The following is a 24,090-nucleotide window of genomic DNA, read 5'->3' on the forward strand; positions in this document are numbered from 1 at the left end:
ACTTGAACCTTAACCAATCTGCTTAAACATCATGCTTCTCTTGGTAAATACAGGTCATCTCTTTGGTCTTTAAAGAATTGGCCCAAATAATTTTTAACAGAGGGCAGATGGCTGCTGCAACAATGAGAAGTGATAGACTTTAGAGGACATTGTGGAGGACCTGCAGTAACACCTCAGTCTGCGCTGCCACGCTGTATGAGGGCTCCACTGCTGTGTTCTCCTCCCACAATGAAGGCTTTTACCTCAGCTTGCTCCTCTCTGTCAGCTCAGGGTTCATTTTTATTCGCATCACTGTCGTGCCACACCACAAAGATTTGGAAACACATAAAAATCTAACATAGAACAGAGGTGGAATCATCAGCAAAGGGGCCTGATCGTAGAGACTCAGTGAGTAAAAATCACCGTAAACAAGGATGTTTAGTCCTCTCCAGTTGCGAGTGGAGCATTGTGCTTTGAGCGCTGATAAAAACATGTGAATAAAAATAAACCTCACTGTGGATGGTGAATGTTTCGCTCTGGGTGCTGGCGTTGGTAAAGATAGAAGGAGATAAATACACAACGTTTGTATCAAAGATATTTGCTGTTCTTCAAAAATAAGTCAGAATAGGGATAAACTGGCAGCTTTTATCCTCTTAGCACAGTCTCAAATCTTCTGGGAAGAAGTAAATATCTACTACTGTAAATTTCCCCGTGTGGGACAATAAAGGATCTGAATCTATCTATTAGTGAAGAGCCACATATCTTCTATATTCTGGGAATGGAGCTGATTCCATTTATGCACAGGGATAAGGCCTGTAGGACAGGAAGGATGGGATAGGAACAGGAACACGCAAACTGCACATTTGAAGACAGAAATTAATACTGCAGGAGGGAAAAAAACAGTCAGCATTATCATCCTAATCTTGATTATACACTGCCACATGTGTTTAAAATGTAGACTTTAAATCATGCTGCAGAGTGCAGCTTTTATAAATGAATTTAAAAAATAGAAGGACACTGGCAGACAAAACAATTGATTTCAGTGAGACTCCGCTATAGTTTTAAGGCATCAGGTATAAACAGGCCGGAGTCGGGTCAGACCTGGAAAATCAGGTCAGAACAGGTGCCTTCCCCCACCAGAAAATAACTGCAGCCCAGCAACCATGTGGGATATAAAGTTCAGACCTGAGCGGTTAATTCAGCAGAAGAAGAGCTGGATTACAGGAACTTCTGAAAAGCACCGTGAACAGCCATGTTGTTGTCCATTGTGTTTATTCTCATAGTTATAATTTATAAGAATAATGATGTTATAAACAATGCTGACGCCAAACTTCTCACAGTTAATCATACATTATTATCAATGAGTCTGGAATTACACTGGACATTAAACCATCAGATCTGCAGTGGGAACTCAAAAAGCTTTTCTTTAGACTTTTCCTTTCCCCTGCTGCCTCACGACTGCAGTTTACAGAGATGCATGTGAAAGACTAAGCATGTCTATATAATCTATGTCCTATATCGTGTTGAAGCGGATAAAGAGGCAGAGAGGTGAAGAGTTTAGAGTTTGTGTTTCCCTCTAATCGTGTTCCTCTTCATCGATAACAGCCTGAATATTATTCTAGACACACGTTTTGTTCTACATTTGAGCTGATAATCCCCTCAGTGAAACACAGCTGGGAGAAGGGGGGAATTCACCGGGGAGGAACGCAGAACTGAGATGAACTAAAGATTATTAATTCTGCAATATTAAACACACCCACTCCCTTTTTTCACTTTTTTTTACATATTCATCATAAAACTAATGCAATTATCAATACTGTAATCTATTTGGCAGTCACATGGTGCAAGAAAGTCATTACCAGTGAGCCTCTTTAATGAACAAATCTAATGAAGTGCAGTAATATGGTAGAAGCGAGATTTCTCTCACCTTGGGGGGGTGATATGCTTGTGTTTGTGTGTAAGTGCATCTTTGTATGTGTCTGTGAGTGTGTGTGATGTGGGGGTGGTGGTGGTGGCGAGAATTTGGACAAGGGCGGAAAGCTTCGCAAAAGACAAGACAAAAAGAGAGCCAGAGGAAAAGTTGGATGGAGGAGCAGATGTTGGAGATTATTCCGGCTTTTCCTCTGACTATTCCTACCTGCTGGAACCAAGATATGTTGGCAAATCAAGACCATGAGATTCAGGCCAAAGAGCACACAAAGAGCACAGAGGTGTTCCAATGGTCTCTATGGTCTTATTAGCTCAGCGGCCTGTAAACCCTCCGCCTTCCTCCCGAAGACTCCTGAAACCTCCTGCATGCATTATTCATATGCCACATGTCCACACAGGGTTTGCTGACATGCAAGTCCTTGGATGTGCTCAGAGGACTTCTGTGCAAGACTTTGTTTGACAGTCATTATGGGATGTTTAGCAGCCATGGAGTCCACGGAAGAGAGACAGGAAGGAAGGAAGAAAGACATAAAGTTTACGCCCCTATTTGAAGCCTAATGTCTGCTATCACAAACACATTCTTCAAACATGAGATAATATTGCTGCATGATGTGGCAATATATGGTTTCTACATATATCACACACACACACACACACACACACACACACACACACACACACACACCGTCGTCTGTTAATGATACATTTACACAGACGTCAAGATAGAACACAAAAAAATGATATGCAACATGCAAATGGTTCCAGATGCAAATGCAATAGGCACAAATGAATTAAACATAGATGGGAGTGAAAAGAGGTGCCAGTATTATCTTTACAGCTCTGAAATATCACCCTGGTGTTTATATCTTATTTTTAATGGGTATATACATGAAACAACTGGTTGGAAAAGACCAATAACAACATCTTGCATACAAGAAACTAATCTGCTTGTTACGGACCGCTGACGTTCTGGGGCCATCCGGAACGGACCCCTGCAGCACACCGAACGCTCTCATACAAGCTTGTAAACATGAGCTGCGCAAATACTGTGGGGCCAGTCCTGACTTTGACTTAATTTAGTGCAATATAGCTGGAATTTCTGACAGTCTTAGCATCGACACGTGAAAAAAGGTAAACAGGAAGAATGTATGTTGCTGGATTGTATTATTGAATAGAGCGGTTGCCTCACAGCCAGGCCCTCTGGGGCCAAGAGCCTTTGTGTGTGGGGTTTTCAGTAGTCGTCAATTTGCATTTTTGGCTAAAATTGACCTTGTGAACCCGCGTTTCAGTGGTTGGTTGTCCAATATGTTAGGCATGCGACAGGCTGGCAACTGGTTCAGAGAGTGCCTCACGCAGAATCTGAAGGATGAAAGTAAAAGGATTTCCTGACAGCAACCAAAACGTGCTAGACAAACGGCAACAGAGTATTTGCATGAACTCGTGAGGGGTGCTCACAACACAATGCCCTGCAAGATTATAACCTAGATTCTATTCATCCACAAGTTATGTGGTTTTTCACAAACTTCAGCTTGCAAGAAACTATAAAAAATATACACACACGAAAAAAGACCAGAACCTCTGCAAGAATTTAAAAGTGAAACCAGTTTATTAAATGAAAACACTCATCTCCTGCCGTGCAACTCCCACCCACCCCTCTGATTCTAAAATCTAAAATAGCTTTTACTGTCACCATCAACCACTCCATCCCTTAATCTCTTGGAGGAGATCCATTACCATATTAATAATGAGATGTGAACCGGTTATAGATTAAACCCAGCAATAAAGCAGCCTGCCAGGCTCACACACTGTCATTTTAATGACAGTGTGATAATTAAAACTGCATGTGTCAGAACTGACGGATATGATGCTTGCACACGCACACGCAGAGACACACGCTCACACACATAGAGGCATCATCTTCTTCACGTTCTTAAAATCAGGTTTTGGCCTCATTGAACTTGCCTGGATTGTAAATAATCTTTAATGTGACAAATATGCTCACTTATCTGCCAAATGGTTTAGACGCCGGGACCTGTGGACGAAGAACAGTTGAGGAGAAGGTAACGCCCAACATTTTGGCAGCAACGTGCATCTGGATAGGGACTTCATGCAGCGGCGACACCTGCGTGCCGTTCTCTACTGACTTGAGGAAAGGAGAAAAGTTAGTTTTAAAAAAATTAAATAAACACAATAAAAAAATGTGTTTTCTCTCTTCTTCATTTCTTGCACCCTGTGGTACCAAGAGATAAACATAACCCTAGAACTTGTCGGCAAAAACAAATAAAATGGGCTGAATAATGCAAACATGTGTAGAATTTTAGTGTTGATGTAAGCGGTATTCGATGCGGGATAATCTCAGCGGGGCTGCTCATTATTAAGCTGTAGAACCGCTGACATGATATAGCAACCGCTGTTTACGGTTGCGCTGCGTGTGACACTAAGCCGCTATTGTGTTCAGGAGATTGTATTCTGTGGCTTTGAGTGACACAGTGGTTGGCATCTAATATGAAGTGAACGCCGCAGATTGGGGGAGAAATGTGTCTGTTTCTATGTGTGTGTGTGTGTGTGTGTGTGTGTGCAGAATGAATTTAACACTTCACATGCGGTGTGCACTTGGCATGGATTTTCCAAAAAAATCAACAATAATGAGGTTTATACAAGGAGCAATGGTGTTAACAAACAACAACCTCTGCATGATAACAATGTCTGTAAAACTCCAGAAATAAAACAACCATTGGCAACGCAACCCAAGGAGAATAAATCAGCAAGTTTATATCTTATTCAGTCAGAGCAAACTAAATACCCTCCTCTGTGGCAATAGCACAAAGATTACACATGCAGATGTGAGGTAATAAAAGAGGACCGAAGGAGGCCGCAGACTGATCAGAGGAGTTGGAGGCTTCGAAATCAGGAGTCACCTCAAGTTTCTTATAGTCTATACTACTACTGTGGAAGATAAGAAGAGGAAGATACAGAGATTTGATGGACCTGAAAGGATAACAGAGAGCAAAAAGTGAGGCTGGAACTAAGAGATGGATATGGAAATCCCTAAATCCCTCCCACCACCACCACCACACTGAATCAGCTTGTTTTTTGACACTTTTAAATTAAAAAAAAAACATATTGTTTGCCGCTAAATCTGATACCGAACGGAACTTTTAGCTACATTTAAATTAATTCAATTGTAAGAAATGAGTTCTGAGGATTTTCAGGGTTGCATTATGGAGGATTTTCCATTAGCTCTAAAATTTATTTCACTCTATAAATGTAGAGTGTTGCAAGAAACCCCAATAAAAAAAACCTAACATAACATTGTGCTGTTACTGCCCTGGGATTGACCTTTATATGAGTATGTGCTTCTGTTTTTATGACTGTCTTTCAGGTACTTTGTGCATTGCTTCACTGTGAGACTCTGCACTGTTTTGTGGTGAACAGCAGTGGACAGGTAAACCAGCCTGAACGGTGTTCTCATTAACTGTCTGTGGATGCACAGCAAGGGATGAAAAAAGACAAACACAAAACTGCTGTGTGAAAAGAGGCAAGGAGAGGACACATAATCCAGCTTTACCTCATGTAAACAAACCCAAAAGCTTGTTTTCATCTCCATTTGTGAGTGCAAAGGAAAGAGGGCCACCTATCTTCCCTTTGCTGTCTGATTGGGGGGTGAATGTGCATCGATTGGCTCACGTATGCAGCCTGATATGGGCTTTTCTCCATGCATTGCAAATATGTGTAAATTGGCACGGATACATTCACCTGCTTGAGAGTGTCTGTGAGAGTCTTCTATGAGTGTGCATCCTGGCCCATCTGTACATCTTTATGGAAGGGAGTAATTGAGTGGTGGAGGACAGGGCTCAACGCCACAGGGAGTGAGCTGGAGTTATTGAGGGATGAGCAGTCTGCCTCTGGGAGCCAGCAACTCTCCCTCTCTCCCCCCACAAATAAGGCAAGAGAGGTGGGGGGATGGAGCGAGTGGGGAATATTGGGATAGAGAGAGAGAGAGAAAGAGAGAGAGAGATAAGTAACAAACCACTGAGGGAGCTATATCCACTGCACTCGTGGGAGGGGAGAAGTGGGGGTGGAAGGACAAGGGGTGGGGATGAGATCCAAGCCCCCAGGGAGCTGCATCAACTTGTTTAGCACACTGCTCATTGAGGATGGGATGGGATGTTGTGGCTGCAGACAACAGTTTCAGGCCCATAAGTCCTGTTCTCTGTCTTTCATGACCACGAGGAAGAATTTTGACTCTTAATGTGTGTCCAATGTCCACAGATTTGAGCTGAGCTCTCGCTGTGGATCACAGCAGCTCTGACTGTTTCATCTCCACATTCTGAGACACGGGCTACCCAAGGAAATGGTGGTTCAATTACAAAGAAAAGATTGTATTTTATCCCGGGTCTGTTGGGGGTTTTCTCCCAGGGAGGGACTACATACCTGTGTGTTCTCCCAGAGGAGCTGGAGGGGGTAGCCCAGGAGACGATGGCTCTCCAACTACAACTTCTGCCCCCTTTGACCCTGGAGCCAGATCAAAAGGGAATGGAGCAAATTGCATTTTATCATAGCGAGAACTAATCTGGAGCCTCAGTCTTTGGAAATATTCACAGATCTACCTTCTACTTTCACCAACCTCTCTTACACCATTATATCAGATAAGATACGATGCAACTGTGTGTGCCATTGCGTATGTAACTGTAGGCATATTGAGATTTATTAGCTTATTCGATGCTGTATAAACAGAGCGCCTTGTTATGTTTGAGACCCGATATGTTCAAGACTTTGGCTCCGAAAACATCGCCAGCGTGCAACCATGAAGTAGACTCATCATCCATCTTGATCCACGTGAGCATGCAAATATTACACAACATATTCTGACCTTTAATCAGACAGCAATTCGCTGCGTGGGACAGTATAAGAAAGTGCGTAAAGTGAAGAAAACAGTTGGGGTTATTGATTTATCAGACAAGGGTGGAGGAGGGAGAACAGAGAGGGAACAAGAGAACCAGGTGAGCTCAATGTGGAAAGAAGATCAGTCTCTAGGGTGTGGGACAAGGCAACCACCGAATATCTTAAACTACCTTTCATGGCACAAAGAAATATACATGTCATTACACCATAATCACATTTCTTTATCAAACAAAAAAGCAGTAAATTTGAGACTGCAATCAGATAACTCTGATCAATAGGATAAAATTAAGCGCTAATGAAGGAAGAGCTTGCGTATGATAATAGCAGCAATCACCCATCAGCCTCTTTGATGAGATGTGTGAAGGACTCATGCAGATTAGATTATGACAAACTACAGTTCTTGAACTCAGAGATAGCAGCAGCGCAACTTCAGCTTTAACAATAAATCCTTCTTGTTTTTTCCAGGGAGGGGGTGCATCCATTGCGAATGAAAACATGCTCAAAAAGTAGCCAATTAGTTACAGTCAGTGGTGAGCAATTGTATTCCTCTGCCAGACATGCACCATTAGTTAAGCCGCAGTGAATCAGACAATGGATTAAATTAACTGGGTTAAGAAAAGCACCTAAACATCACTGAAGCATTTATTCAGAATCACAGGAAGTCTTCTGCAGGAAGTCAAAAAGCACCGACATGCATGCCCAGATAAGTCCACGCGTCTGCGGCGTGGTGCTGCACGACATTGCACGACAGTGTGTGACATGCAAGAGCTGCAAGAGAAGCTGTGGGAGATTTCAGCAGGCCTGGTTGAAGAGGTGCTCTGGGATGGCTCTCAGGCAGGAAATCCAGGATGATTCCCGAGCAAAGAGCTTGGGGATTGCATTCCAATCACTGATGCCAATTAACTGAGTCCTGTGTAAAAAGCGCATCATCGTCATCATCATCGTCATCATCATCATCATCATCATCGTCATCATCATCATCATCATCATCATCATCATCATCACCATCACCATCACCATCGTAATAAATCGCACATCCTCCCAGGACATCGTGTCTAGCTTCTCTCGTGGTTCAAGCATGCGAGCAACAATGAAGGAAACAACTGTCAAATACAAAACGGATATTACAGGATGTTTTTTTACACAGATATAATACACTAAAGAGGAGAACTGCTGCCTTTAAGAACTCGATGTTGCTATGCAATTTAGATTTATGCAAAAATTACAAAAACAAGGGAATCATTAAAAGAATTAAATAAAAAAAGAAACAATTAAAATCAGCAGCTCGGCAAGGAGAAACAAAACAAAAGCTTTAATCAAATGGAGTTTTGTTGCCGAGTCGCCTACACATGGCCATTTTGAGGTGCTGTATAATTACATTTAGTTCACAGTCTGCAGCTCTCGCTCCACAAATAATCTGGCCTCTTGATCGGCAGGTGGGCAAGCTGCAGGCAAAGCCACAAACACTATTGTCAGCCCACGCAGGATCACCAAACCACCAGGTTTTAGACTGATATGTGACAGTAATTTTAAAAAAAGAAACCACATCCACACCTACACACATCCAGAAGAGGAGCAAAATGCACGCCGGGCTCTGGGGAGGAGAAACAAAGTTGTTCCATTTATTAACTATATCGCTTCAGCTCAAAATCATTTAAAAAGCCTGAAAATAGATAGGAGGTGTTGCAGCCTGAGTGCGGCGAAGCAGCTCTATAAATTCTCTCACTTCCTTAGAAATATTGTTGGTATCAGAGAGCTTTTTAGGACCACTGTCATGACTGTAAATCACACCGAAAAGGGTTATAATTGCTCTGCGACGCCTGCGATGCCCCACCTCGTTATCTGCCTCGCCGCTTATTGCCTTTTTATTGTTAAGTGCTGTGTAAAAACGGCATCGATATGTGACCATTGATTTGCGTGGATGAGCAACTCCGCCCCTTCCACCACAGATGGTGAACATATGACACCAAACCCAATGACACACACAAGAAGAGCAGAAAGTGTGTGCTGAGGGGGTATTGTGGACTTAGAGATGCCAGCATTAGCTGTGCCTGCCTGAGACCCCCACATGGACCTACTGAGACCCTGAGCTGAATAAACAGATGTGTACAGATGGGCCAGTAAGTGAGGAAGAAGAGTAGACTTTAAGAGGACGTGAGAAGGATGTGTGTGTGTATGTGTGTGTGTGTGTGTGTGTGTGTGTGTGTGAGGGGGGTGGGGGCAGGGTGGGGGTGGGGTAGGGGTTGATGGTGTCTGCGAATGCTTGCTTCTTTTTTAGCGTGCTGGATGTGTGTTTACCGTGTGTACCGTCTGTGTTAGCTCAGTCCTGGATCCGACATCCTGGCTGGTGGTCAGGCAGTGCAGGCACGCACGAGCACGCATGCACACACACAGCACACGGTGAATGGGCTTATCACGGAGAGCAGGACGCTGCAAAGTCACAAGCCGAAAGGATCTGCTTTAGCCAAATCTGGCTGTACAGAAGAGCGAGGTTGCAGTTTGGGCTCTGACTACAGACGAATTAATGACAGCCGGGCCACAATTATGCTTTCCCCAACCATTACCTTGGAAATTGTCTAGGGTAACAAACGAAAATAACAAAAACACCATCTCTTGTTGCAGAAATTGAATTTGAAATGAACATGAAATGAACATTTCTCATAAATCACACTTTTCTATGCTGAGTACCAGCTTCTAAACCTTTCATTGTGAAGAATGTTCTCCAAACCGAGGCTCATCTTCTGCCCCTAAAAGCAGCAGGAAAGACTAAAAAAAAGGAGATAAGAGCAAAGCAAAGTGTTGTTCCGTCAGTTGTTGACGGATGTGGATTATACACTGGAGGATGTGGTCTGAGGTGTCTAACTCTAATAATGGACCTCATCCAGGCAACGCTTGGTCAGGGATTACACTGACTAAAAGACATCAGTTTATTTGTCCTAGCCAAAGCTTATCAGTTGAACCTGTTAGTTTACGTTCTAGAAGAACAACACACCAACCTGATCTAAAAATAGAATTCTAAACATATTCTAATCAGCCACCATGTTGTGGAATCTCCCCCAAATATTCTCGCAGACAAACTGGCCTCAATGTAAAATTGATGGCTGATATTCGTGAAGCAGGACTTTAAAGTAGCAGCATATACACAAAAAAATCTTACATGCTAAGCATTGTTTAGCACAACCAAAGGTAAATGTTTTCAGCTGAGAATAACATGGTGCGCCAGACTGGTGGACTGTCTTCATTAGGCTGCCATGTTTTGTCTGTGTGTGCCTGTACAAGTTTGTGTGTGTGATCTCATGAGTTTGATCTCCATTTGTAGCTCATACTTCAACATGTCTGCCATTCTTCTCTGTCACATCATTGGCTGTTTAGCATAATCAATCAAGAGGACCCATTGTGCTGCACAAAAAGCCAATGAGCTGCATCAATAACTGAGGCTGCTCTCCCTCCCATGAATAGTCCTATAATGAAACAATCTCTTTAGTGCAAAATAGGCCTGGAGGTCTCAGGAGAAAAAAATGCTGCATTGTTGCAGCCAGCAATGATATTTTGTCTCACAAATATGCAAAATTACAATGAGTACACTCTGGAGAAATGTGAAAGAAAAAAAGCACATGCACACATTGATTGATGTCCTGGTTTTCGTCCATTCGTGCACAAGCTACAGTTGATCAGAAAGGGACACTAGCCGTAACCCTTTCACTGTCACCCCCATCCGACAAAGTTTGCAAGAGAATGCCAATAATGGCTCCGCTGACTTTGTAAAAACACCACACACAGAAGAATCACAGCAACGTCCTCCCTTGAGCAGCCTTCATTTCCATTAAAACAACATTTCACTCCCCCGTGCCTATTAACCCAAGGACGTGGGCCTTCCTTAGCTCGCAATAGTCCAACCACTTTACGCCGAAACCAGTGTGTTCATCGCTTGGCCTCCCAGCACTGCCATTAACTCTGTGCTAAGACCATTATTTAAACACTGAAAGCAGGGCGAGTAATTTGGAGCAATGCCGTGCCAGCACCAATGTCTATTCTACAGTCGCAGCTGTGGCATGTAGTCTGGAATCTGTCGAGGGGCCAGTAAGTGACGCTCCATTGAGCCCCCACAAATAACGCTAGACAGAAATGAACCGCCGAGGCAAGAAAAAGACCAAAAAACAGGAGATAACGTTGTTCCTCTGAAACTGAGAGGACGGATGATAAAGCGCCACAGAGAGAGAGGATGGGACACAGCGAGAGACAATAGAGGAGAGAAAGGAGAAGATCGGAGAAAGGAATTCAAATGCATCCTCGTTGTGCTCTCGTGACAGACAGACATACAATATCGGTCTTCCTTCTGTCGTATGGTGACACAAAGGATCCATGTGACTCCTAATCCTGGCTGTGAGTCACATGGATCCCACCTACCTGCGCCAGCTCTGACGCTCTTGCACACTCAAACACACACACGCACAGCAACCACTCCCCACGGAGCACCTCAGCCACCTCAACGGCAACAATGGCGATATTTACAGCCCGATGCCCTCCCCCATGAGGCCAGGCTTCTTGCCACAAAGCCCTCAGCACAGGTCGGTGACTTCCAACGATGGCGAGCAGTCTGCGGGAGAGGACAGCTGTTCGAAACAGGAAGCGAGATGCCGACATGACCCCCGTATCTGAGGCCCTTCGGTCCTTGAGAAACAATAACAGAGGCCCGGACTTTGACGTCAGCAGAGCTGTAAAGGCAAAGACGGGGGTAGAGATTAACAGGAGCTCTCAGAGGAGGGGGCAGAGCTTCTTCCTGTTGCTAGGAGGTGGTGTCTCACCTTTTGATGGCTGAGCGTCTTTAAAGGAGAAATATTTAGAAGAGGGGCTACAAACAAAGCAGAAATAGATAAATAATCAGGTCAGGTCAGATCTTATGCGAGAGGCTGGAATCTCTTCTTTGTTGCACCAGACCAGGTGCAATTGTGAAAAACTTTGATTTAGCAAATGTCTTTTTAATGGTAAATATCCTTATAAGGCCTTAGATTAGCGTAGATAAAAATCTGTTTCAATCCAGCCCACATTTGGAGCGTCACAGTTGAGGGAACGACAGCCATGAAATATTTGACACTCGACAAAACAGGAACAAAACTGCAGTGACTGATTCATATTTAGGTGAAAGCCAAGGACAGCAGAGTGAGAGAATGGCTTTTTAGAATAAATATGGGTGTCACGGTGTTACAGGAGTCCCTGTAGGGCACGGTCCGTGGTGTGTGCACGCCTGTGTGTGCGTGTGTGTTTGTGTGTCCTGCACCGACACTAATATTAGCGAAAGAAATTACTGGCAAAACTGTCAAATAAAAACTTCGCAACCACTTACTTGGTCCAAACCTCCATATTATCTTTTTATAGATGCGGTGATGAAAACAGCAATTAAACCACCAGCTTTCACGGCTGCGATGATCAAATCAGCGGCACACGAGTAAGCGGAAGGTCACTGTCGCTGCCTTGTCAGCAGATCTGTCTATTGTCCGCCATCAGAGAGATACGTGTGTGTATCTGTGCGTGCGTGTGTGCAGCAGCGGTTTTGCTTTATGATCCTCGCAGTCTTTTGACACCTTAGTGGAAACTGCTGACTCCCGTGTCAGGGCTTCGCCCCGTGTGAGTGGAGGCCCTGATTGTTGCCGAAGCTGTAAAGGCTGTGAAGGCAGCTCCTCCTCTGATGCACAGTTGGGTTCATGCTGCAAGATTTTACCAATTAAGCGCCTTCCTTCAGACCAGCAATAACACCAGAATTATGCTCTTCTGCCAGTGTTTCTGAAGCGAGCTAAAAATAGAAAGTATTATGCGATAAGCTTCTAATAATTACCACACAGAACTATGCGGATCTCCCTCTATTTGATGCAAGTCAGCCCAGAAACTGCACAGTTCGCAGCGTTTCCTGAAAACCAGTTTGGTGCTCTGAAGCCTGTTGACCCGCCTTTCTCACACCAGGATTCTGAGGCACGCGGCTGAGCGGTGATTTCTTCATACTGGACTGCAGCACATTTTGAGTGTTGAAAACCTGCTGTGCCCTAATGTCAAAGTTACGCCACTGAGAAGCGCAGCACATGTCTCTTAACAAACCTGCGCTTCCATTGCTCAAGCATGCAGGCATGGCGGCTGCTCCCGTTAACAATCAGCCGAATCACATTTGCGGGGCGGGAGGATCTCTGCATGAGCCTGCCGCCGATCCCAATAAGTAACGCGGCGGTGATTTATGGACTTGTTCCCCCGACGCAGCCGGCTCTAATGAAACACACTGGTTTGGATGTGATCTGAAGAGCCCAGATAGCTGCGGCATGCGGGGAGGAACATATGGATCACCGAGCTCCTTCTCCAACATTCCTGAACAATCTGGATGGGACATTGAGCGTTTTATCACCAGCGAGGCACGAGCAGGGGCGAACGGTTTAAAATCCCCACTGGGTTCAACCTCCTTTACAAAGAAAAAAGGGAAAATCAGGTTTTCTACCAGAATGTGAAGTTCACCACTGCACCAAATTAGACATTCAGTGATGGGATAGTCTGTTTCAGCGTAACAGTCGAGCCTTTGCTTTTTTAACAATCCAATTGCTTCTCTTCGAATTGGAAAAAGGAATTTCCTTAATTTCACGTCATCAGTCCCGGCTGAAATCTCGGGACTTTGAACTGCCGCCGCTACAGCGATGCCACACACTGCATCCCCTAATGATTAGCCACCATTAGGACATTTTTATAGGAGAAGGCAGGAGAGGAGGGGATCACAGCAGCCACCGTACCCAGGGGCGTTCAGGCAACATTCATCATACAAGCAATGACTATGGCTTAATTCCTTTTGCATCCAGGGTTCTGCTCAGTTAGTTACATTTTCATTATTCAGGGCTGAAAACATGAAGTTCAGGAATCATAAATCAGAACAAGGTCACCCAGTCAGTCTTTTTTTTCTGCTGACTCCAGCAGGTGTCTCTCTAATCTGCGATTTTTCAAAGGGGATGTAAAGTTGAGGGCTGGAGCCTGGCAGAGACCATCCGTAACCATGAGAGGTAGGGTCAGTCAATCAATCATTCAGCCGGGGTTCGGCCTCCACTGCCAGGAGAGTTCACCAGGGGTTCAACCCTGGCCAGCAGAGGATTGGGAAACCCGGTCTGCCATGCTCCGTGGAAGCTGCATCCCCAAGGAGGGGAAACATTTCCCCTTGCGGATAAAAAATAATTTCATAAAGCATATTTTTTTCTAAGAACCTTTGGTGTGTGTGTGTATATGTGAGCTAACATGCTCTATTTAATTATTCAAGCACAATGAGTTAATCATCATTAATGCTGTTAGTGTTAGTGTATAGGCCTTGACATGTCAAGGAAACAAGAAGAGGAGAGAGAGTTCTTTTTGTTTTTACCTGGGCTAAGAAAAAGGAAGCATTTGGATTTCCCAGGGCAAGTGCATGGTGTTCAGTATGTTAGACAAGAAAGCGATGGCGGAGAATGGGGCCTGGAGAACTTGAGAACCCACTGACAGGCTGCGTTTCAAGGACACAACCTTTGGTTTGTTTTGCTGAGGGATGGAGTTAAAAGTGTGGGTGTTATTCTCTATTTGTCTCTGGACTTTGGCTCCTCTGAACTCTGTCATCTCGAATCTTGCGGGGCGCGACGTGCACGAGCTGCTCCATGCAAACTCTTTTGTGCACATCCTCTTCTCTCCCTGGTGCCAAAATCTATCGGTAGTGGATGATCCGGCGCAGCTGCACCTTCACAGACCTGAATTTACACATTCTTGATGCTGTTCCTGTCTTTTGCCCGTGCTACTACTACTTATTCTACTACCAAAGTGAGGACCTTTTCACAAAGTTGGGCAATAAAGATTGATGTGGCTGTACCTACCTACCTACAGACAGACAGACAGACAGACAGACAGACAGACAGACAGACAGAAACACACACAGAGAGACAGACAGACAGACACATGCAGACAGACACACACACACACAGACACACACGTGCAGACAGACAGACACACGCAGACAGACAGACACATGCAGACAGACAGACACAGACAGACATGCACACAGACAGACAGACAGACAGACAGACAGACAGACACACACACACACACACACACACACACACACACACAGTAAAAATGCAAACAGAAACATAGTCCGATCCGAAGCTCCTGAGCCATGCAGGGCTTATTCAGCTGAAATGAAGTCGGTAAGTGGTTCGTGTTCATCCCACAATAAAAGAGGGGCTGTCTCTTTAAGGTAAACAATAGCCCTGAGTCTAACTTGCAAATTAGCTTTGTTGTGCCACTAAACATTGCGTGAAGATAGAGATTGAGGAGGTGGAAAGGCCGCATTCACCCTCTTCTTTTGTGTAGTCGATGGTGCGAGGCCGGGTTACATGCAAATTCCGGTCGGCAATTTGTGTAGAAAACTTTTGTCGGGGCATTTCTCAGATGTCATGGTGTCGGTTTTGAGTCAGTCCATGCTGATTATGTGGAGCCTTGAATTTCCCTTCAAGGCGCTGACATTCGAAACCCCTGCTGGTACACGAGTTTGATTTCTGTTTCAGGGGTCAAAAAAAGGCTTTGTAAAGAAAAGAAAGACAAAGCAAATACTGCAAAGTTATTTGTGGAACAAAAGTGGTCCATCTTTGGGTTGAGGCCATGATGGAATACCAGTTGCAGATTCTTTCTTGTTTGGGTTATTTTTAAATTCAATAAATTAAGAAAGGAGACTCCTGAATTGATCTCCTTGTGTGAGCCAGTTTTTAAAAGGCTGAATGTTTCCATGAACTTCCCTGCTTCTGTCATTCTTTCAGTTTTCAGCGAACAACGAAACTCTGTGTTCCCTTTGTCAGTTTTACTTCCAATTTTGCCTCAAGTCATGACATCACTGGGGTTATTTTGTCAACTTTGGAGCCACAGACAACATCACACGAACATTTACACAAATTGGGATTCCACAAAATGAGGAAAAGGTTATTGATGTGGAGGATCTGCTGAATTCCCATTTTATGTGAATTCTTTGCTTTAAGTCCATTGAGTTTGCATCAAATTGAGTCTTTTAACAGTTTTATTCTTGTATGGCAATCAGATGCGTCTTTATTAGCTGTTGAGGTGTTCTGCTAAGATTATTTGTACAGTTTGACTGCGGCACACAAGAATGCAACACTCTAGCTAAAAAATACTGGACGTTGGAGTTTTTTATTTTTCCTTTTTCTTTGTTTGTGTTGGCTGAGACACTTTGTACAATTTGTCTCTACTGTTTTTAAAGTCATTATCAGGAATCTTCCTAGGTAAACATTGACAGAACCAAACATTCCCTCATCACACATCTGCCCCCCGAGGTTGGACAGGGAGGGGAACATGTTCCTACTGACCTAAACCGGCCTTCAGATGAACTTAAGTCCTGTTTTGGAAGTCCTGTCTTGTTGAAAAAGTTGTCAAGTTATGCGTCAAGCGCCAAAACACATGATCTCCGTGTTAACATGGATGCCAAAATAGCACTTTGCACAGAAATGTGAACTTTACATTGCAGCATCAAAAAAAGTGAAAGTCAACAAAGTTTGCCCCATTACCATAACATAAAAGAGTTAAAGTTAAAATGAACTTAGTTCTACTTAAATTCTACTTAGTTCTACTTAAATTAACTGTTATATATTATATACATATATATATATACTATATATATACAGTGTGTGTGTGTGTAGATATATATATACAGTATATCACAATAAGGATATCAGTTACCTGCAAATCATTTAAAAGTATGAAGCACATTGACTGGCTTTAGTCCTTAATTAGCCCTAGTGTAGCTAGCTTACGCTAGTGCTAAATTCTAAGGCAATCAAATTATAAAATGAAACATGTCAAATGGCTGATGTTTAGTTGGCTCAATAGAGCTCTCCTTCAGGTCTTTCTGTGAAGTTTCCATGTTCCACCTGCATCTGTGTGTTTTCTCTATGTTCTGACATGGATTGGTTTCATATTCAGGGTGTGTCCTCTGGGAGAGGATCCAAGACCCTTGGAGGTGAAACAGCAGCAATGCAAAATAGATGCACATCCTTATCACATCCATAATCCAGGTCCAGATGATTGTTACTATTTTAAAATACACGTTTTTCCAATAAGACCCTCAGTTCTGAAGTCAACAAGATACCAAGAGTCTTGACACTGGCAGGTCATTTATTCCATTGTGCCAAAGTTTTTATGGCTTAAAAATGGAACGCGCACTTTTATTATGCACTGCTGCAAATTAAGGTCTCGGCTGTAACTTATTTTGTTGCGGTCTTACTCAATCACCAACCAGCAATGGTCATTAAGATCCATCTGAGTGGCCACAGCCATTTCAAACTGCTCTCCACAACTAAAGGTTGAATAAAGAAAACACCACAAAAGACAGTGACAACAGACACACTGGCCTCCAGAAGACATTTGGAACTCACCACTCTCTGCTTTGCATTTGATCAGGCAGAAAGAGCGTACGAGCAAATGTTGCCGGAGACGTGCCAGGGCCGCACAAAAGCAGCAGCTTAAGTGAAGAGATCTCAGATGAAATGACAGATAAAGACACGAATGGCTGTTTATAGCCGACGCGTTGACATGTTGAAGGGCGCCTGTGTCGACTCAGCTCCTACAGTTAAAGTGTATTGTTAGCAGAAGGAGAAAACACATTCCAGCGAAGGATGGATACCTTTCAAAACTGATATGATTATCTGGTATCCAAGGTAACCTGGTGGCTGGTGGGACCTTCAACCTCCTGTGGTGTTTTTACCTTTAATAATGAACGTCACTCACACCAGTTAAAAAGGGCCAGATGTAAGGCTGGATGTTAAAACACACTGCATCATTTATGCAACATAGAGTATTTCTTAACACATAAATGACAATAAAACAGTGTTCATCGGGCAGGACAAATGTGTTGAATAGTCCAGCTGCATATAAACCACACTGGCAATCATTGACAGCATGTTTGTCAAAATAAAGTGCGTAAACACACCCAAAATCCAAATTGCGATGCGTTTGTGAGGCAGCCATGCCACTGTTGTAACTGGGCAGAAAGTTTTCTGTCATCACAGTTATAATTCCTCTTTTTCTTCTCAAAAAAAGGAAATCAATCATTATCGTGTTTCGTTATATATATGTTGTAATAAACAATCTAACTTCTGTTGTGGTGATTCAAATAAACCTGCAACATCTAGATTCTACATAGAATTCCACCTTTGGGAAACAGCACAGGGATTCCCAATGCTGTTGTCTTTACTTTCTCACATTTCGGTGTTCCACTAGTTGTTCTGCGCTCGCTGGAATCTGCTGTTTGGACCGAGTCCTTGAGCATGTGCTGAGTCCTGCGGCACGTCTGCTGAAGCTCCTGACTGCACTTTTTACACTGAATGTTATCAGCGGTGACATAACCAACAACAGAAGCGGTCGCCATCACAGAAGCCCCCACTTTCCCGTTTGAGACACTTGTCTGGCTTCATATTTAAACACTGCGTTCGGCTTTGTTTTTTACATGCATGCGACAGTACACGATAGACGTTTCTGGGCCGACTGGGGTCAAAAGGTGAATTGTTTGTGCTTTTATGGATTAAAAGGTGGATTCCTCAGAGTTTAAATTCAATTTGGTTACACAGTCAAATAAAAGAGACACAGCAATAAATAATACATTAAATATCAAGCATATTATTTTTGTGCTATAAGTATTTATTACTTTATAACAGTAAGTGTAAGTGGTATGTTTCTATAGTTAATGAAGCGAATATGATGCGATTCATTTTGAAAGATTTTAAAAAAAAAATTATATATATATATATATATATTTGCATTAAAAGTATTAATCTGTTGATCTGCTTTCACCATTTCTTAATGTTGGGAGTCTCAGCAAGAATAAAGACTGATGAAAAAACATTCTTGGTAACTTACTATGATCTTTTTTAGTATTTAAGAAAGTGAACACATGGGAAGTGTTTACTTAGGCTATTTATTCTTCTGAACATCATCTGTTTTATGAAGCACTTGATATGGTTTATGTATTATTGCTTTTTCAGATAACATCCTGCATTCCCCAGGGACCTCTTAAGGCACCATTATAAGCCTGTCATGAAATTACATCATCATGTAGATGGTTCATCTATAATATAGATGAACCATGCATATAGATTCTATATGCTGCATCAGGTCAGGCTGCAGGTGCTGTGACATGCTTAAACACTGTGAGGAATTGCATAACTCCTGGCAGAGCTAAATGGTTCAGAGGAAGTTAATGTGTTGACTTTAGATCACCCCTGGTACTTTTAACCCAACAATGTGTGGTGGTTTAATATTTCTTTATTTCTTTGTCCTATACAGCTGAGATTGCAACACAGGGCTCCTACTAAGGGGCTTCGGAGTGTGTTTAGGTGATAATATGGTTGTATAGGCCCTGCAGTGATGCACGGCTCTGCCAACAGTCACATGGCTTCATGAACATATTTAATTTAGAAGTTGCGGTGTGTGTCGCTGTGGTGCGTTTTAGGGGTCGCTGCTGGATGACAGATTACTCACATTTGTGTGAGCCCGTGTAATCCGATTCCGCTCCAGTTCGTTCTGTGCAAAGCTTGTGTCGTCACACCGAAGCCTACTGTATGGAGCCTTCAGACGCGACCAATCGATCACAGAATCACCCAACACAGGACGGCACTGCTGGAGAAGCTGCCAACAGCTGGTAAACTCTGCAGGATGACTTACTTTTAGTATCTATATACATTATAGGGTAGGGATTAGAGTTTTCCATTTTATTTTGATACTTTACGTTACCTTCATATGTTAATTACAAACAAGAAGAATAAATATATTTGTTAATAATGTTTTTCGTTGCAATTTGTAACATTTATAATGATTTCCTTCTTATTTTTAAACTCCTTTTTACCCCCCCCCCCCCCCCCCCCCCAAATGCCTGGAATGAGGCAGGTTCAGAAATTTTACGTCTTTAAAATCTGAAACTTTACATTCAGAAAGCGTAAGAAAATGGTGACGACAACGATGAGGATTTTTTAGGGATTTATTTCAAAAGAATTGGTCTTGTGGGCCAATGTAAATAAAGGTAAATGGACAAATAATTTTAAACTACTACTACTACTACTACTACTACTACTACTACTACTACTAATAATAATAATAATAATAATAATAATAATAATAATAATGTGCGTATGTCTTTCGGGAGCGCAGAGCGATGCGCCTCCTCGTTCCATCGACTCGATCGTCGCTCGATTCCCCCGCTGTACGCCAAACTCGCTGCGCTCTGACCAGTGCAACTTTTGCAGACTCCTCACTTCACAGACATGTCGCACAATAGCTGAAGGGAAAACCGGAGACCGTCGCCGCTGCTCATCACTTGGGTCACGGAGAACACGGCGCCCCGGATCGGATCGGTTCTGCTTGGTGTCTCCGCGGTCGCCTCGAATCCTCCGCCGGAGACCCGCCTGGATGTGAATTATGAGCGTTTTTCTTACTAATGAACTGGGCCAGTAATGCGGCGACCCTCTCATCAGCGCTTCAAGATGGCAGATTTTCATTGAGTTCTGAAAAGAAACCCCTCTTTATTTTTTTGCCATGAATTACAGAAGCGCTTGCACCGATGGCCCCTGTATACGAAGGTAAGGCTCTCCGGGAAGCGTGCTGCTTTTTATTCATCCTGATCGGGGCTCAGTCACTCAGCCGCCTGGATCAATTGTCACTGGTTTGCGGCTGGTACGGACCGGGAGATGCGTCGCGCCCTCTCACCTTTCAATCAGAACCACTTGACGCGCATTTCCATGTAATCCGGTGCCGAACCCGGGCTCCGCAGCCCCACTTTGCTTCCAGAACATTTTACTGACTGCTCAGTCGGTTTGCGCTGCCTGGCTGATCCGAGCAGCTGAAATGTCCCCGATAAGGCTTCGAACCTTCCTGGATAAGGTCAAAAACAGACAGCACAGCCGCAGACGCTTGTCCAGACCCGGATTAGACCTCTGGGAATGTTGTGCTCAGTGTTTTGGCTCGAAATTCTGTCTCTGTCAGATCGAGAAAGCGATCGGACCGAGTCTCCACTCCGTTCCTTTCAATTCCCATGTTTCCACAACAGCATTGCAACCCACCGGTCGGACGAGTTTACCTTATAGCTTAATCATGTTTTTATGATTACATCTTGTTTGTTTTGGACAGCAGAAGCCGGCAGAAACCCCGGAGATTTCGCCATCGCTGCAGCATTGTGGCTGTGACTAATCTAATAGAGAGACTGCGACCCCCGTCTGCTTCCCCTGGATTGTTTGCTGTCATGCTTTTCATTTTTTAATATGAGACCAATTCACACGCAACCCCCCACCCCAAAAACCAACCAAAAAACACTGCGATTGCGCGGCCGCACAAACGGTTAAAAAGGGGGTGAAACAATGCAACCGGCCCGTGACGATACGAGAGGTGCAACTGCACAACAGAGGCAAATGACACAAACGAGCGGCGTTGCTGTTGTAGTGCGTCGCGAACGCACGCACGGTTGACAGCAGATGTCCATGCAATCAGAAGTATCGGTGTTGTCGTGCGTTTTGACCTATTAGGACACCGAGTCTGCATCAGGTGCCTGCGCAGAGTGGATTCCAGCCCAGTGCTCAGCATTGCATCTGATGGTCCCGATCTTTATTTTTGTTGCAACCTCGTGTCTAATGGCTTCTGACCTACTCTTTAGCCCCTCTGGTGGCGTTTGATGAAACCGATTCTTCTCATTCTGTTCTGCGTGAGGCGCAGCAGATGTGAGTTCGGATGGAAATGTGATGGAATTTCCAGGCAATTCCCGACCCCCCAAAATGTTGCTGCAAACTCTACTTCTGTTGTGTGACAACTGGAATAATGTGGCCTTTGAGGCTGGAGGGGAGTGGGGGTGTGGGGGTGAAGCCCTGGAGACTGTGTCATTTCAACATGAAAAGGAAAGTTGGAATGAGACTCCTATATGCTAAAGGTAATTAGTGTAAATTACATTCCCTAGCTTTTCTCCTCACCAAGGAGACGAGGAGAAGGGAAGAGAAAGGAAGGCGGCGGGGGGAATTAATTACCTTGCCTGTCCTCCTCGCTATTGCAAAGGGCTGTTATGTGGAAAATAGGTCTTGGGGGCTGATGGGAGCCTTCACATACATCGAGAGCGGCTATTATGGTGATTACTCACCCTTAGCTACAGGGCAGCTAATAACTTAAAATCTATATGATTAACTGCTTCCTCGGGTAATTTGAAATGGAGTTAAAACTCCTCGCAGAAGGTGTTTGCAGAACTTTGCGGCCATTGGGAATTCCCGTTGCTTTCTTTTGTTTGCCTTCGCTCTCCCTCGGCCCGGATCACCCCGGGACGCTGGTCCTGGTAACCCTCGATGACGCCTTGATGGATGTCGGGGAAAGGGAGAGGGTCCAGGGGCTCACTGCAATGTGGAAAAGTGAGCACTCGGCCACCCTTGTGGCTTCTGTGCCCGGCTCGGTGGGCTCGTGGCTGTTTGTACACCTGTTTCTGCCAGTGAATGAGCCTGTTCCACATGTGCCGTCACCCACTTTTCAGGCTGCAAGAGGATTAGACAGCTGTGTAGGCACCATCTTCATTTCCAGTTGTGCCTCTCCTGGGTCAGAATGTTTTTCAGAATGTGATTCCCATCTGGAAGGAAAAAAAAGCCAGATTGCGTCTCAGAGGTCGTTGATGCTGCCGCCGCTGATGGCGTTGACAGGTGCCACACGATCACGAGGCAGATGGATGTTTTATCATTCACGTGGCCATTACGCGTTAATGCAAGTTTGAGTTACCTCCAGGGCATGATGGGAAAAGACTCCTCAGAGGACAGGGGGGGACGCCGGAGTTTCTCAGAGACCCGTCCTCGCCTCTCTCGTCCCTCCCTCTTCCCCTCATTCATGCTTGGAGCATGCATGATTGATACCTTCCTCACAAGCCGCGACCCGCGCCGTGAGTCCAAGGTTGCAGCTTTTTAAACTTTGATTAGAATTGCAGGAAGAATCCTGGAGGCCCTTTCTGTGGGGACCGGGGGGGCAGGGCGGCACCCCAGGGCAGATTCAGGGTGACAGCAGTGCATGTCCCTGCGGATATTTGTCATTTTACAGCTATTATTCCAAATGTTTTCCCTTGTCGGAGACCAAGGACGCAGCTAAAAAAAAAAGAGTCAGAAGTCTGAAATTGGTCCGAAAGAAAGGCTGTATCCGCTGGAATGTCCACAATGGGAGGACTGGACAAATCAGAAATCCCAGTAATAATAATTTAGACATATGAAAGCAAGAGTGAACTTATAGTTCAATTATTAATGTGGAAAGTAAAAACTGTTTCTGGCTTCCCTTTTTTTCTCGCACGCAATTCCCTCTAGAATTGTATTTCCTTTCAGCGTTTGATCTCTCTCCGTCTACTGAAGTGTAAATAAAGTGGCGTTAAAAAAAAGAAAAAAAGATCTTAAATGTTAATAAACCATTCCGTTGTCAGGATTCTCCTGCTCTGTTCTTTTCAGATCCGTGCCCTTTAAGTTGCGTTGGGGTAAATGAGGAGGGTCTCCAGTCCTGATTGTTATGACAAGCAGTGCACTGTTTAGGCCGTAATGGGAGGGGTCCCACGTAAACAGTCAGTAGAACATATTCCAGGTCAAAAAACAGTCACCGCCCCCCCATGCCGATCCCCACAAGTGTCGTTCCCAGCTGTTTATCTGGCGCCGCTCAGTTTGGATCTGTTTGTTGACCAGATGCAAAATCCTTGAGCTGTTCGGAGGAAAGGCTTGTTTAAACGGGTATGTCGCGTTTTGTATTATTCAATCATTGTTCAGTTGAAAAGGATGCAAAGTCATTCGCCGGCCACCAGTTTGCCGGGACATTTATTAAGGGGGGGTGAAGGCAGGTTCTGTAGGCTTAGATGAGCGCGCTGATGAAGTCGGCAGAACAGGCGAGCTCTGTGATGTGAAATGGCTCACAGGTGTGCGCTGAGGCTTTTGGAAACAGATGTGTGTGTGAGTGTGTGTTGGGGGGCGGTCAGATTGAACTGAAATGACAGGTTAGCTGAGGCCAGTCTGCTGCGGGAGGCCCGGTCCAGAGCACGAGCAGAATAACGCTGGCTATTTCACTTTTCATACGCTGATTTCCTGCAAACTTCTGGGGGGAAAATTGCCCCGAGGTCCCAGACGCATCATCCTAGTTGCTCAGGTGGTGGAAAATAGGCTTGAAATGCAGCAAGACATAGCTGTTCTCATTTGCTGTGCATTTCGGGCCCTCCCTTCTGAAAGTTCTCCTCCCCGCTCTTTCGTTTCACAC

At 44.3% G+C, this 24,090-nt stretch overlaps 1 protein-coding gene across 4 annotated transcripts in view; it reads left to right on the forward strand.

Annotated features, from left to right (window-relative positions):
* Positions 1-20,057: 20,057 nt before the first annotated feature.
* Positions 20,058-24,090, forward strand: part of hipk2 (homeodomain interacting protein kinase 2) — a 59,259-nt gene continuing 55,226 nt past the window's right edge. For 3 of the 4 annotated variants that reach the window (XM_057052232.1, XM_057052231.1, XM_057052233.1), the window contains exon 1: positions 20,058-20,432. In XM_057052232.1, the coding sequence (XP_056908212.1) occupies positions 20,414-20,432 (19 nt within the window). In that variant the 5' untranslated portion in view covers positions 20,058-20,413. The remainder of the gene's footprint in view (positions 20,433-24,090) is intronic. The other variant, XM_057052230.1, reaches the window with a different exon arrangement.

Source organism: Takifugu flavidus, chromosome 13 (assembly GCF_003711565.1).
Source record: "Takifugu flavidus isolate HTHZ2018 chromosome 13, ASM371156v2, whole genome shotgun sequence".
NCBI classification, from domain to species: Eukaryota; Metazoa; Chordata; class Actinopteri; order Tetraodontiformes; family Tetraodontidae; genus Takifugu; species Takifugu flavidus.